Source organism: Schistocerca serialis, chromosome 2 (assembly GCF_023864345.2).
Source record: "Schistocerca serialis cubense isolate TAMUIC-IGC-003099 chromosome 2, iqSchSeri2.2, whole genome shotgun sequence".
Lineage (NCBI taxonomy): Eukaryota > Metazoa > Arthropoda > Insecta > Orthoptera > Acrididae > Schistocerca > Schistocerca serialis.
The window spans coordinates 852,006,040-852,021,612 of NC_064639.1; the positions used below are offsets into that span (position 1 = coordinate 852,006,040).

General features: G+C 39.4%; 1 protein-coding gene across 2 annotated transcripts in view; it reads right to left on the reverse strand.

Moving 5' to 3' along the window:
• The window catches only part of LOC126458143 (tuberin), a 307,774-nt gene that overhangs the window by 108,769 nt on the left and 183,432 nt on the right, over nucleotides 1–15,573 (reverse strand). For both annotated transcript variants that reach the window (XM_050094996.1, XM_050094995.1), the window contains exon 19: nucleotides 6,201–6,390. In XM_050094996.1, the coding sequence (XP_049950953.1) occupies nucleotides 6,201–6,390 (190 nt within the window). The remainder of the gene's footprint in view (nucleotides 1–6,200; nucleotides 6,391–15,573) is intronic.

The following is a 15,573-nucleotide window of genomic DNA, read 5'->3' on the forward strand; positions in this document are numbered from 1 at the left end:
ATTAAGGATATGGGAAATGGATAATATGAAAGAACCAGAGGTTGCTGAGAGTCTCAAAGAGAGCATTACGCAAAAATTGACTGAAGAGGATGAAATAATTAAAAAGACAAGGCCTAGTAGAAATTACTGGACATTACACGATATACAAATTTATTTGATAAAAAGAGAAAATACAAAAATGTGGCAAATGAAGCAGACACAAGAGTGCTACAGGTGCCCAAAAAATGAGACTAACAAAGTGCAACATGGCTAAGTAGGAATGGCTGTAGGACAAATGCAAGTCTATAGGAGTATGTATAATTAGGGAAAAGGTAGATTCCACCTATAGGAAAAGTAATGAGGTCTTTGGAGGAAAGAGAAGCAGCAGCAGCTTTATGAATATCAAGAGCTCAGGTGGAAAACCAGCACTAAGCAAGGAAGGTTAAGCTGAAAGGCAGAATGAATAGAGGGGCTACACAAGGGAAATGAACCTAAGGCAATATTATAGAATGCAAAGAGGAAGTAGATGAAGGTGAGATGGGACATATATACCGCAAGAAGAATATGACAGAGCACAACGACCCAAGTCAAAATCAGGCCCCTGGAGTAGATGACATTCTCCCTGAACTACTGATTTCCTTGGCACAGAAGGTATAGGAGATGTTTGAGACAGTGGAAATACCACAAGACTTCAAGAAGAATGTGATGATTCTAATTTCCTAGAAAGAATGTGCTGAAAGATGTGAATATTTCTGAACTATCAGTTCATAAGCCATAGATTCAAAATACTGGCATGAATTATGAAATCTTTGTGGTTTGCAGAAGAATGGAAAAAAAGGTAGACGCCGGCCTAGAGAAAGATCAGTTTGGATTCCAGAGAAATATAGGAACACACAAGGTAATACTGATCCTGCAACTCACATTACAAGACAGGTTTAAACATACGCTTACCTACATTTATAGCATTTGTAGACTTCGAGAAAGCTTTTGACAATGTTGACTGGAATATGATCTAAAATTCTGATGATAGCAGGGATAAAATACCGGGACTGAAGAGTACACTACTTATACAGACACCTGACAGCAGCTGTAAGAGTCAAAGGGTATGAAAGGAAAGCAATGGCTGAGATGGGAGTGAGACAGGATTTAGCCTATTCCTAATGTTATTCAATCTGAAGGAATTAAAGTTCAGGGAGGAGAAATAAAATCTTTGTGGTTTGCCAATGATGACGTAATTTTGTCAGAGACAGCAACAGACTTGAAAGAGCAGTTTAATGGAATGGACAGTGTCTTTAAAGCATATGAGATGAACATCAACAAAAACAAAATAAGGATAATGGAATCAGGCAATACTAGGGGAATCAGATTACGAAATGAGACACTAAAAGAAGCAGATGAGTTCTGCTCTGTGAACAGGAAAATAACTGATGATGGCCAAAGTACAGAATAAATAAAATGTAGACTGGAAATGGCTACAAAAGTTGTTCTGAAGACATTTGTTTGGGGTGTAGCCTTGTATGGAAATAGACAATAAGCAATTTAGAAAAGAAAAGAATAGAAGCTTCTGAAATTTGGAGCTGTATGAGTCTGTTGACAAGTAGAAGAGTGAATCACATACATAATGAGGAAGTACTAAATAAGAGTAGTGTGGAAAACTGCATTCGACAAGTCTTTGGTTGATGACCACAACAACTACATTGACAGATAAATAACTGCAGAACAACTGATAGAAGCAGGTTATGCTTCTGGATGCTGTGTTTGTATTAAATGTGCACAAAATCATGTTTTAGAGCTACAGAAACAAGTTCTTAATCTCAAGACCAAACCCATTAACTAATAAGCACCACAAATGTGTACACACTTCCAACATAAAATCTACTTACACATGTATCAACTGATTCAGTACTGCAGAATGTAGAAGCTGCATTTCATGAAAACCTATGAACCTATAGGTAACTTGGTGATGAAAACATACAAACAGTAAACTACACAATAATTACCATTAACAAAAAATATTGGTGAATGATGTACAGTGAGAAGCATAGGTAATCTTTGGGTTCAGATTATAGTAAATACACAGATTCAGAATGCAGCAAATGTACTGACTGCTCCTCATGCAACTACAAGATGCGACATAACTTCATGCTCACCTCACACACCGATTGCAACATGAAGTGTCATATATAAATATTGGTGATCAATTCTGGTCAGACACTGCATCTGAATAACGCACTCTGCACTGTGAGAGCCAGGTCAGCATGCCTCTGATGGATGCCTGGTGGGCGCGGATGTACGCACAAGTGGCACGGATGGGCAGAGCAGCAAGGTCAGAGGACTGCATGTGCTCCTTTCAAATTTGGACACACTAGACATGACATGACATCTCCAGCCGGAGGCACCCACAGACTATTATAGATACAGGAAAGCACGATCCGTCATGTTAAAGAAAAACTACAGGTAATTCTGTTGATATGCAGAGATGATATGCGTGAGAAGTATAGCATTGAGCAGACTTGACTAACTGGAATCCAGAAAATGATTACTAACTTTTACAACTTTTATTACATAAAGAAGATTGAGCTGTAAATATACGATACTCATCAATGTGCATTTACTGAGCTATTCATCTGTTTCATAACCATTATTAATTAACCTTTGAAAGACATTTTAACTGGTCTTTGATTAAAATCAGCATATCATTTAATCCAAAATAGCTACACTAACAGCAAGACAGTATGTGTTTGTAGACTCGATTACACACTGCATACAACATTTAGTATGTAAGATTTTAATTGCGATTTTTAATTAATTGATTATAAACTTGCATAGCTTTGTCTGTAATTCAAAACTGATTAGAGCTACATTTAATCTAACCATGACAATAGAAAAAGCAGTCAAATTCCTGTATAAAGAGGTACCATACATGTCTACACTGTAATTAGTCAAGGCACGGAGTTCAGAGCTATTTTGATTGACTGGACTCGGCTATGAAGCAGTAACTCATTAATGAACCACTACAAACATCAGTACACATACGTGTGTGTGTGTGTGTGTGTGTGTGTGTGTGTGTGTGTGTGTGCGTGTGTGCGTGTGTGCGTGTGTGTGGGCGTGTGCGTGTGTGTATGTGTATGTGTGTGCATATGAACTGTGAGACAATCAGAGCACAAGTTGTGCTTACAGAGACTGTGACTGTACACGATATTTGAAACAAAAATTACGTAGCTAAAGTCTGAGTAAGAAAAACATTGATGGCTATTACTACATTAGATTGTCTTAAAGTTTCATTTACAGTGACATAGCAATAAAAAATCAAATACATAAGTTGGACCTCCTTCCAAGAGCAGAACACCACCAGAGTACAAGAGCTACGGCTGCTGACTAATCATCATGTTTGTGTTTGTTTACATCAGGTTTACTCTTATGAGGAACACAGTATAGATCAGTTACTGCTGCTACAGTGCCAGGTTGCCAAGATTTAGATGTGACTGAATGTGTTGTTATAGTCGACACACGAGCGATGGGATACAGCATCTCCAAGATAGCAATGAAGAGGGGATTTTCTGGTACGACCATTTCACAAGTGTACCATGAATATCTGGAATTTGGTAAAACATCAAATCTCTGACACGCTGTGGCTGGAAAAAGGTCCTGCAAGACTGGGTCCAACGACGACTAAAGAGAATCGTTCAATGTGACAGAAGTACAACCTTTCCTCAAATTGCTGCAGATTTCAGTGCTGGGCCATCAACAAGTGTCAGCGTGCAACCCATTCAATGAAACACCAACAGTGGGCTTTAGGAGCCGAAGGCCCATTCGTCTACCTTTGATGACTGCACGACACAAAGCTTTACACCTCGACCGGGCCCGTCAACACCGACATTTGACTGTTGATGCTTGAAAACATGTTGCCTGGTCGGACGAGTCTTGTTTCAAATTATATCAAACAGATGGACATGCACTGGTATGGAGACAACCTCATTAATCCGTGGATCCTGCATGCCAGCAGGGGACTGTTCAAGCTGATGAAGGCTCTGTAATGGTGTGGGGCGTGTGCAGTTGGAGTGATATGGGACCCCTGATACATCTAGATACAACTCTTGACAGGTGACACGTACATAAGCATCCTGTCTAATCAACTGCATCTATTCATGTCCATTGTGCATTCTGACAGACTTGGGCAATTAAAGCAGTATAATGCGACACCCCACATGTCCAGAATTGCTACAGAGTGGCAACAGGAACACTCATCGCAGTTTGAACATTTCTGCTGGCCACTAAACTCCCCAGATATGAACATTATTGAGCATATCTGGAATGCCTTGCAATGTGCTGTTCAGAAGAGACCTCCACCCCCTCATACTCATACGGATTTACGGACAGCCCCGCAAGATTCATGGTGTCAGTCCTCTCCAGCACTACTTCAGACATTAATCGAGTCCTTGCCACATTGTGTTGTGGCACTTTTGTGAGCTCGTGGGAGCCCTACAGGATATTAGGCACGTGTACCAGTTTCTTTGTCTCTTCAGTGTAAATTCTACCAGAACTTCCCTAGCACATTTGTTTAGATTTTTAGTACTCATATAATGGCACATTCAGATTTTTAATTGCATTTGCAAATGTTGTGAGAAGCTGGTGATAACATGAAGTTATTAAGTGATGTAGAGGCTTGGATTTTCCAGGAAGGGGTGTGCCGAGGGCTTAAGAGGATAGCAGCCACCTTATTATGTCACGCTGTTTGGGACAGACTGGAAGAGGCAAGCTCTATGATTCTCTCAGTGGAGAACTGGTTACACACCTTCTGGTGATAGACAATTTTGCATTGTTGGTTGAGACAGTTTGGAATATTTCGCATTAGTTTAGGGGGGAAGGGGGGGGGGGGCTGAGAGATATTCTGCAGAGATCACAACTCAGTTTTATTTCTACCCATTGTTCAGTAGAACACTTATTTTTGCAATTGATGGTCATTTGAACTTTGAGCTATTTGCGCCAAGTTCAGTTTTGAACTCAGTTTGCCACTGTGGACTTTGACTTCTTCTTCACTGATCAGCAGTTGAAATCACTGCATTGTGAGTTGATCAGATTACAGTTTATTTCTGTTGGTGTTGAATCTGACTTAAATTAATTTTAGTTGTGAACACTGTCTTTGTTTTCCATTCATTTTATTTATGTATTGTCATTGCCAGTCATGGTATTGGGGGCTCAAGCTAAATTTCAGTTCTCTTAATTACATACTGTTTATGACGATCCTAAGAAATTTTGTGTTATACTAAGAATAACAAACTTTATTTGATAAACTTTGCCATCTGTAGTTGGGGTGCACTGTTTACATTCACTGCACCTACAATCAATGTAATGGGTTTTTTTTTTTTTTTTTTTTTTTAATCTGGTTAGTAAATCCAAGACAATTTTATTATTATTTTTTTAAGCAACAAAAACTGGAGTCAAATAATCGTGCTGTAACATGAAGTACTATAAGCTATCACTATAGTTGTCACATTACGCAAGATATTGTAGTGGATGAAATAAAGACGTCGTTGCTGTAGAAGAATTAAAGGTTTTTCTATTATATCAATACATTACTCACAGTGTTGCCCATAATGGATAAAATTGTAATAAAGAACAATGGTATGAACTTACATTATAAAATAATGTAGAGCGTAATCATTACAAGTTACAGTTTGAATTTGCAAGTTGTGTATCATGGTTTCTTACTGTATTCTTGGCAGTTATGGACACCAGCAAAATAAAAATAGAAACAGGTTGGTGGTGTCAATCAGTGATTCTAAAGAACTATCAAAAAGAAAGGAAGGAAGGAAAGGAAAGGAAGATGGAAGATTAAGTTTTGATGTCCAGCAAGATTAAGGTCATTAGAGATGGATTCATAAACTTGAACTTCTTCAAGAATAGGGATGCAAATTGGTCTGGCCCTTTCAAAGGGACAATCCCCGGCATTTGGCTGGAACAACTCAGGGAAATCACAGAAAATCTACACCCTGATAACCAGACATAGATGTGAGTGCAGTGAAAACCATCAAATAATACTGATACCTGTGATGCAATGAAAAAGCTTACCTAAATATGTTGTATCCCTGCATAATAGAATATGCAGAGAATTCCAACTGTATATCCTTTGTCTATATTTTAATATTATGGTGTGACCTGCACCTTTAATTACAAACTCTCTAAGAAAATTATTAGAATTGCATCAACTGGAAACTCACCGAATAACAACTGATCAAGTTTGGCAGGTTCTGGCTCATGAGTGTCTGTCAGTTTTCGATTATCATCAGATGACACAGGCCCTGAAGCAGTAGTGGGAAAAGAGAGACGAGAAGGGTCCACTGACATCTGCCGGGAAAGCTGTTGCTGGCTTGCACTACTGTTCTCCTCTTTTCCAGCACCACCTGTCATCTGCAACCAATACAAAACTTAAAATTTTAATAACATAATAATGACAGTTGAGTCAAGAAATATGGTGAAACATGAGAATTTGGTTTCACAACTCTGAGAAAATTAAAGTGTTATAAGTGAAGGTGTGTATTAAGTTCAGACAAGATTTAACAAATTTTCTGTAAACTGCAAATAAAACAGAATGCTTGAAGAAGAAGTACCTTGTGTACAAGGTTCAGGCCTAACACAAAATAAGCAATTTAAAACTAATTTCAACTGGTGGTCACTTTTATATAAAGACTTTTATATAGTCTGCTACAATCATGATTTCTCGAACTGTTTGTTTTGAAAACAACATCGAGCCATTCTCATGCTGCTGTATAAAGATCCAATCACCATCCAGAGAGGATCCTCAAGCAGCTGCAGCACTTAGTTCATATACATACACCATGTGATCAAAAGTATCCAGACACCTGGCTGAAAATGACTTACAAGTTTGTGGCACCCTCCAGCAGTAATGCTGGAATTCAATATGATGTCGGCCCACTCTTAGCCTTGATGACAGCTTCCACTCTCACATGCATACTTTCAATCAGGTGCTGGAAGGTTTCTTGGGGAATGGCAGCCCATTCTTCATGGAGTGCTGCACTGAGGAGAGGTATCGATGTTGGTCTGTGAGGCCTGGCATGAAATTGGCGTTCCACAACATACCAAAGGTGTTCTACAGGATTCAGGTCAGGAATTTGTACAGGCCAGTCCACTACAGGGATGTCATTGTCGTGTAACCACTCTGTCACAGGCCATGAATTTTGAACAGGTGCTTGATCATGTTGAAAGATGCAATCGCCATCCCTGAATTGCTCTTCAACAGTGGGAAGCAAGAAGGTGCTAAAACATCAATGTAAGTCTGTGATAATGCCATGCAAAACAACAAGGAGTGCAAACTTCCTCCATGAAAAACACGACCACACCATCACCTCCAAATTTTACTGTTGGCACTACACATGCTGGCAGATGATATTCACCAGGCATCTGCCATACCCACACTCTGCCATGAGATCGCCACATTGTGTACTGTGATTCATCACTCCACACAACATTTTTCCACTGTTCAATCATCCAATGTTTACACTCCTTACACAAAGTGAGGCGTCATTTGGTATTTACCAGTGTGATGTGTGGCTTATGAGCAGCTGCTCGACCATGAAATCCAAGTTTTCTCACCTCCCACGTAACTGTCATAGTACTTGCAGTGGATCCTTATGCAGTTTGGAATTCCTGGATAGACGTCTGCCTATTACACATTACGACCCTCTTCAACTGTCAGCGGTCTCTGTCAGTCAACAAGACAAGGTTGGCCAGTACGCTTTTGTGCTATAGATGTCCCTTCACGTTTCCACTTCACTATCACATCAGAAACTGTGGACTAGGGATATTTAGGAGCGTGGAAATCTCACGTACAGACATATGACACAAGTGACACCTGACCATGTTCGAAGTCCATGAGTTCTGTGGAGTGCTCCATTCTGCTCTCTCGTGATGTCTAATGACTACTGATAGAGAGTACCTGGCAGCAGGTGGCAGCACAATGCACATAATATGAAAAACATATTTTTTGGTGGTGTCTGGATACTTTTGATCACATAGTGTAATGTAATTTAGTATTTTTCTACACTGCTACTCCAAAGAAATGGAATGTAATTGCTTATTTATCTGTTTTTAGTAGTTTTAATTAATTTTATTATATGAGTTCACCTATTTTGCCACTTTTATCATCATGTTGAGCTGACTCCGTAGTGAAGATTTTATAGCTATTTTTCATTACTTTTGCTTATATTTTGTGTGTATCACAATTTTAGTCGTGTAGATTTATGCCATCTGTGGCACCTAAGTTGGATAATTTGATCTCTTGCTGTGGTCTTCCTCGCAATTTCTCAATTAGTTTTTCTTTAATTAGCATTTTTTATGATCTTACACAGGTTATAGTAGGAAATGGACAGGGCCCATATTTGCTGTGTATGGACACAAGATGAACTGGCTGCTGGTTGGAAAAACCTGGAAGCTTCATTGGCCAGATTCCAGTAGAATCAATTGTGGCAAAAGCTGTGAGAGTTCTGATGCTGTTGGAACCCCAAGCATCTTTTGATGTGAAACATTTGACCAGGGTGTCCTCACTTGAGGCTGTGTTGCAGTCAGCATTCAGTTCAAGTATCTCTAAGTGGAAGGCAAATGTGGGAATTGGTTACAAGTTGTCCACTTATACCTTTGCAACAGGTATGAGGTGGTGCTCATGGCAAATAATATGCCTCAGCCAGCATGGGACGCTCTGTCTGTTGGGCCAGTGGCCAGTTATCCTACTAAGTATGGATAGGAACAAAGGATGGAGCTTCAGTATTAGGTACGTAATTGAGCTCATTCAAGGGAATATAATGAAGGTTGAGGAAGGAGGTCACTGGGTACTCAGCAAGCTTACTGGGAAACCTCATCTGAGCTGAGGAGGAGACTGCTGGTGGCTACTGAATGCACAGTGTGCAACTGGCTGCAGACTGTAGCTCATATTGGCATAAATTACACTTGTTCCCTGTGTTCTGCAGCTATCCACATCCCTGATTGTTGGCTGATGTGGTCAAGCTGGCTAGTTTCACATGGATGGAGTAAGTGTGGTTGACTGTTCGGAGTGCTGTTTCCAAAAGCAGTTCCAGTTCTCTAGTTTAGGCCTAAACTGAAGACCTAAAGCAGAGACCCAGACAATTCTCCATCGATCTCATATGTGAATTTCTCTGACTTTGTTATTAGGTGGAGATTTGTAGGGCCCTCCTCTCCATGGATCAAAATGTCGCTACAGAAATGAGGTGGCTACTTGGGTAGAAGAGTACTTGTGGCATCCACATGTTTTTACGTTAGAACCCATCCATAGGGTCAATATCCACAATCAGAGAAAGATCAGCCACTTCCTCTCACAGGAAACCTTTCATCCTTGCAGTTCAGAAGGACAAAATATTGTAGTAGTATTAGTATTAGTTAATGTCAAGAGCATCAATAATCTCAGTATTAGTATTACTTTTTAATGGTATCTACAACTACATCTGTGTCTACACTCTGCAAACCACTGTGAGGTGCTTGACAGAGCATACATCCCATTGTACCAGTTATTAGGGTTTCTTCATTCACATATGGAACGTAGGAAGAATGATTGTTTAACTGCCCCTGTGCAACAGTAATTATTCTGATCTTATTCTCATGATCCCTGTGTGAGTGAGGCATAGGGAGTTCCAGTATATCCCTAGAGTAATCACTTAAAGCCAGTTCTTGGAACTTTGTTAATAGACTTTCTCAGGATTGTTTATGTCTGTCTTCAAGAGTCTGTCATTTCAGTTCCTTCAGTATCTCTGTGACACTCTCTCATGGATTAATAAAACCCGTGACACTCGTGCTGCCCTTCTCTGTATACATTTAATATCCCTGTTGGTACTATTTGGTACAGGTCCCACACACTTGAGGACTATTCTAGGATTGGTCACATGAGCGATTTGTAAGCAACCTCTTTAGTAGTCTGATTGCACTTCTCCAGTATTCTACCAATAAACCGAAGTCTACCACCTCCTTTACCCATGACTGAACCTATGTGATCATTCCATTTCATATCCCTATAAAGTGTTACAGCCAGGTATTTGTATGAGTTGGCTGATTCCTACAATGTCTCATTGATATTATAATCATAGGATACTACATTTTTTTATTTTGTGAAGTGTACATTTCTGAACATTTAAAGTTAGTTGCCAATCGCTGCACCATGTTGAAATCTTATCAAGATCTGACTGACTATTTATGCACCTTCTCTCAGATAGTACTTCATTATAGATAACTGCATCATCTGCAAAAAGCCTGACTTTACTATTAATTTAGTCTGCAAGGTCATTAATATACAATATGAAGAACAGTGGTCCCAATCCACTTCCCTGCGGCACACCCGATGTCAATTCAATGTCTGACGATGACTCTCCACCCAAGATAACATGCCGTGTCATCCCCCAAGTCCTCAATCCACTCACAAATTTCACTTGATACCCCATGTGATCATACTTTTAACAATAAGTATAAGTGTGATATTGAGTCAAATGCTTTCTGGAAATCAAGAAACACTACCTCTACCTGGTTCCTTGATCCAAAGCTTTCTGTGTGTCATGTGAGAAAAGTGCGAGTTGGGTTTTACATGATCGATGTTTTCGAAAACCATGCTGGTTGGCATGGAGGAGGTCATTCTGTTCAAGATACCTCATTATGTTTGAGCTCAAAATATGTTCTAAGATTCCACAACAAATCAATGTCAAGGATATTGGATGGTAGTTTTGTGGATCTCTTCTACTACCCTTCTTGTAGAAAGGTGTGACCTGTGCTTTTTTCCAAGAAATGTGCACATTTTTTTTTTTTTGTTCGAGAGCCCTACGACAGATTATATTGAGAACAATGACTAACTCAACTGTGAATTCAGTATCGGTATAGAATCTGACAGGGATTCCAATGTGCCCTGGAGCTTTCTTCAATTTTAACAATTTCAGATGATTCTCAACACCTCCAACACTAATACTTATACCATTCATCTTCTCAGTGGCACGAGGATTAAATTGGGGAAAATCTGCTCTCTTGACAGCCAAACGAGTTTCATTCAGCATCTTTCTATCTATAGCCCTATGCTTTGTTTACACCTATTACGTAGCAATCTCTGTTTCTTTAGAAGTTTCTTTACAGTGACTGTATACCCTGGAAATTCCCTCCCATTACGAACAGTTCTACTGTGTACATATCTATCCAGTGTGTGGTCAACTATTCTTTTAAACTTGAGCCAGAGTTTCTCTACATGCTCCTGACCTGTGTTGAAAGTTACAAGTTCCTCATTGAGATAAGACGTTACTGATCTTTTATCTAGTTTACTGGACATATATATCTATCTGCTTGTTTTAGTTGTTCTTTGTACTTTGTTAATCATTGTCGCCACAACTGTACTGTGGTCACTGATCAGAGTTTCGATGTGGACATCCTCAAAGTGGTCAGGTCTATTTGTTGCCATTGGATCCAATACACTGCGAGTGGGGTCCGTAACTATCTGTTCTAGGTAGTTTTCACAGAAAGCATTTTGTAATGTTTCACAGGATGTCTTGCCACGCCCACCACTAACAAAACTGTGAATTTCCCAATTAACTGTTGGACGATTAGTCTCCACCAATGATTACTGTGTGATTGTGGAACTTACTTCCAAGTGAACTGAAGTTTTCAGTTACATCAGGAGATGAATCTGGTGGGTGATCAAATCATCATTTTATGCCCACCCCTGATACTGAGTCTTGGCCAAACAATCTCACATGCAGCTTCAATTTCTGTCTGAGTGGATTTGAGTTTTTTGTCTACTGCGACAAATACACTACCTCCATTTCCCATTTGCCTATCCTTTTGATATACAGTTAAATATTCCTCAAAAATCTCACTGCTATCAATTACAGGTTTCAGCCTGCTTTCTGTACCTAGTATTACATGAACTTCACTGTTCTTTGTGAGCGCATCAAACTCTGGCACTTTGTTACAAATGCTTCAGCAGTTTACTATTAGGATTTTAATATTCTCTCCTGTGGGAGGCATTTCTTTCTATCTTACACTGATACTTCTGGTTTTCCACAGCCATTGTTATCTGGATTAGATGGATAGTCGTTTGATCTAAAAAAGCCTTCTGAGCACCCCACACACAGTCAGCCACCTAAGTAGTGGCTTTTGATGTGTAGTGAACACCTGACCTATATAGGGAGACCTTACAGTTCTCAACCCTATGGCGCAAGTCCAGGAAGTCGCAGCCTACCTCGTCACAGAACTTTCGAAGTCTCTGGTTCAGTCCTTCCACTCGAGTCAGAACCAAAAGGCCACAATCAGTTCTGGGGACAATGCCACAAATTGTGAGCTTCAATGAGACTCTATGCGCAAGGATGGTCTTCTCAACCTTCTCTGCCAGTCGCTGGAATGAGCCAAGAATGACTTCGGAGCCCTGACAGCAGGCATCATTTTTTCCAATGTGCACCATGATCTGCAGTTGGTTGCACTCTTTTCACTCAATGGCTGCTGGAACAGCCTCTTCAACATGTTGAATGAGGCTGCCAGGTGTACACACTGAGTGCACCTGGTATCCTTTCTTGTCCCTTGCTGCCATTTCCCTAAGGGGTACCATCATTCACTGTACGTTTGAATTGCCGACAATTAATAGACCACTACCCTTTAATGCTCACATAATGTTAGGAACAGAAAGCCAGCTGAAACCATAAGTGAATAGTAGAAAAATAAATTTCACCAACCACATTGGAAGACGGCTTCAAAAATAACTTTGAAAACTTTGTAAGTTTCCTGATCACACTATAACAACATGGGGTGATTTCAATTTGCCAGCTAAATAACAAGAGAGCTGTGCCATTAAAACTGAAGCCAAAGTTGTGTGGAATTGTTGCCAATAGCTTGTGTGAAAATTATTTTGAGGAGATAGATAAGCAATGTGTGAGGGCAATTTCAGACTTCCTAGTAACTTACAGACTCCAACTTTTTGAATACATTAATGCAGTGGAAGGGAAAATTGATTATAAGGCTGTTATAGCATCAATGACTATACATATTACATGGAATAATAAATATGATAGCAAAATATTTTTGTTCAGCAAGAGTGACTGGAAACAAACTGCAAAGTATCTGATTAGCCAACATGACTCCTGAGGAAGAAGATCTAAAAGCACAACAGAATAAAATTAAAAAGCATTGTACAATAAGTCTTAGAGTAGTATCTTCCGAGAAAGATTTTAAGGGATGGAAAGGCTGCACTGTTGTTCACTCCTTGGTTTAGAAAGTTACTATAAAAGAGAGCTTCATCATAGTTTACGTAACAACAACAGCTTAACAAAACCAAAATGAGCATTAGGAAAGAAATGAAAGAAGCATTCAATTGATATGGTAGTAAAAATCAGTCAACCTATCTGACTAAGTTATAAGGATTTTCATCTTTTGTTAAGTTGGTGAGCAGATGGAAATCATCCACTCTGTCACTCAGTGATCATACTGGCACTAAAACAGAAGACGACAGAGAGAAGGCCAATATGCTGAATTTAGTCTCTCAATTTTTTCACTGCTGAAGAGCATAATACAAATCATCCTTTCAATCACTGCATAAATGCAAAAAGGTATGTCACTGCTGAACAAAAGATAAATGAAAGGTCTGGAAAGGACTGAATGAAACACATGTGAGATACTACACAGATCATGTACACGAACTTGCTCCCCCAAAAGCAGCAGTTTTTTGTGGTTTGCTGGAGCAATAAGGGGTACCAAGCAACTGTAGAAAAGCACATGCCATTCCCATGTTCAAGAAAGGTCATCAGACAGATACACAAAACTATAGGTCTGTAATGCTGATGTCAGTGTGTTATAGAATTACGGAAAATGTTTTATGCTAATGCATTATGACCTTTTTGGCTAGCAAAAAGTATCCTCCACAGCAAAAAAGAAAGGTGTAGAGAGAGAGAGAGAGAGAGAGAGAGAGAGAGAGAGAGAGAGAGAGAGAGAGATCTTGTGAAACTCATGGCACCCAGGTTCATGCAACATTCCACAACTTCCAGAAGGCATTTGATAGTTATGCATTGTTGTTTTGTGCACAAAATACAAGCTTACCAAGCATCAAACCAGAGTTTTGACTGAATCCAGGACTTGCTAGAAGATAGAAATTCACATGATGCTTTTAACAGGACAAAACCAAAGATGCAAAGATAATTTCTTGAGTATTCTAAGGTTATTTCTTGAGTATTCTAAGGTAGGGTTAAAGGGCTGTACGTGCTTCCAAGACATATAAATGAATTAGTGGATAAAGGTTGAAGCTCCAAGAGGCTACTCACAGAAGATGAAGTTTTTCATAGAAAGGTTACAATGCTGGAGAGCAGTGGCCAATTGTAGGAAAACCTGCGGAGGAATGACAACTGATGCAAGGACTAGCAGTTGACACATAATGTAAATAAATGTAACATACTGCACATAAATAGGAAGAGAGATCCATTACTGATTAATTACACTATTTTTGACAGATTGTTTAAAAAAATAAACAACTGGTAAATAAGAGTAACTGTCCAGTGTGACCTAAAGAAGAATGACTAAGGAATGAGTAAACAAAACAAATAACAGGAAAACCAGGTGCTAGGCAGAGTTTCATAGAAAAAATCTTAAGTAAACGTAATTCATTCACAAAAGAAGTGCCTTACAATTCACTTGTTCACCTGATTCTTGAGTATTGCACATTTGTGCAGGATTCTTACCCGGTTGAATTAATAGAAAATTTAGAGAAGATCCAATAAGGAGTGGCATATTTTGTCACAGGATAATTTAGTTAGTTGATCATCTCCATAAATACTCATGCACTAACTCCAGTGGCAGATGCTAAAAGAGAAGCACTGTGATATTATCTCCTACCATATGCATCTTGCAAAATGACCATGGCATGAAAATCAGAGTTCATATTAAGGTTTACTGACAGTCATTCTTCCCATGCACTTTCTGGAAAAGTTAAGGGAAGGGGGGAACTGATAGTGGTACCAGCAGTACTCAACATCACACACTGTATTGTGGCTAGTGGAATGTAATTGGACATATACTCAAATTTGTTTATGGATGTATTTCACATAGTGAAATCCAACAGTGTTTGGTCTACTCTGTCTTCTTTACAAGTTCCATTACAACCAGCAACGTACTGTACCACATTAGTGCCAAATCACCACACAGGTCATTGATAAGAGATTGGCCTTTGTTGCCAGGTGGGAAGTTGTAGCCTCAGAAAATTGTGGAAACATTTATTCAGGCATGCTAAAGTCAAACTGTTACCAGATCATTCCAGTAGTAGTTCATTTTTTGTCATGAAATAACTCCTAGCAAGCGACGTGTTACGGTGTGAAGTCAAGCACCAGCATGCCAGTTGGGAATGATAGAGAAGACATGGCTGTGAGAAGACATCAGCCAATTGCATGCTGACTGACCCCTCTCCAGGACGACAGTTGATAATAGGTGAAGAGAACATAAGTGCCGCAACTGACTGGTGACAGACAGTTCAATAGCAGCATCAACTGTAGTTACTTCACTTGTACTCGCTAAGTATCACAGACTTGAGGTTGTTTATACTGAAGAAGATTGCTTATTTTG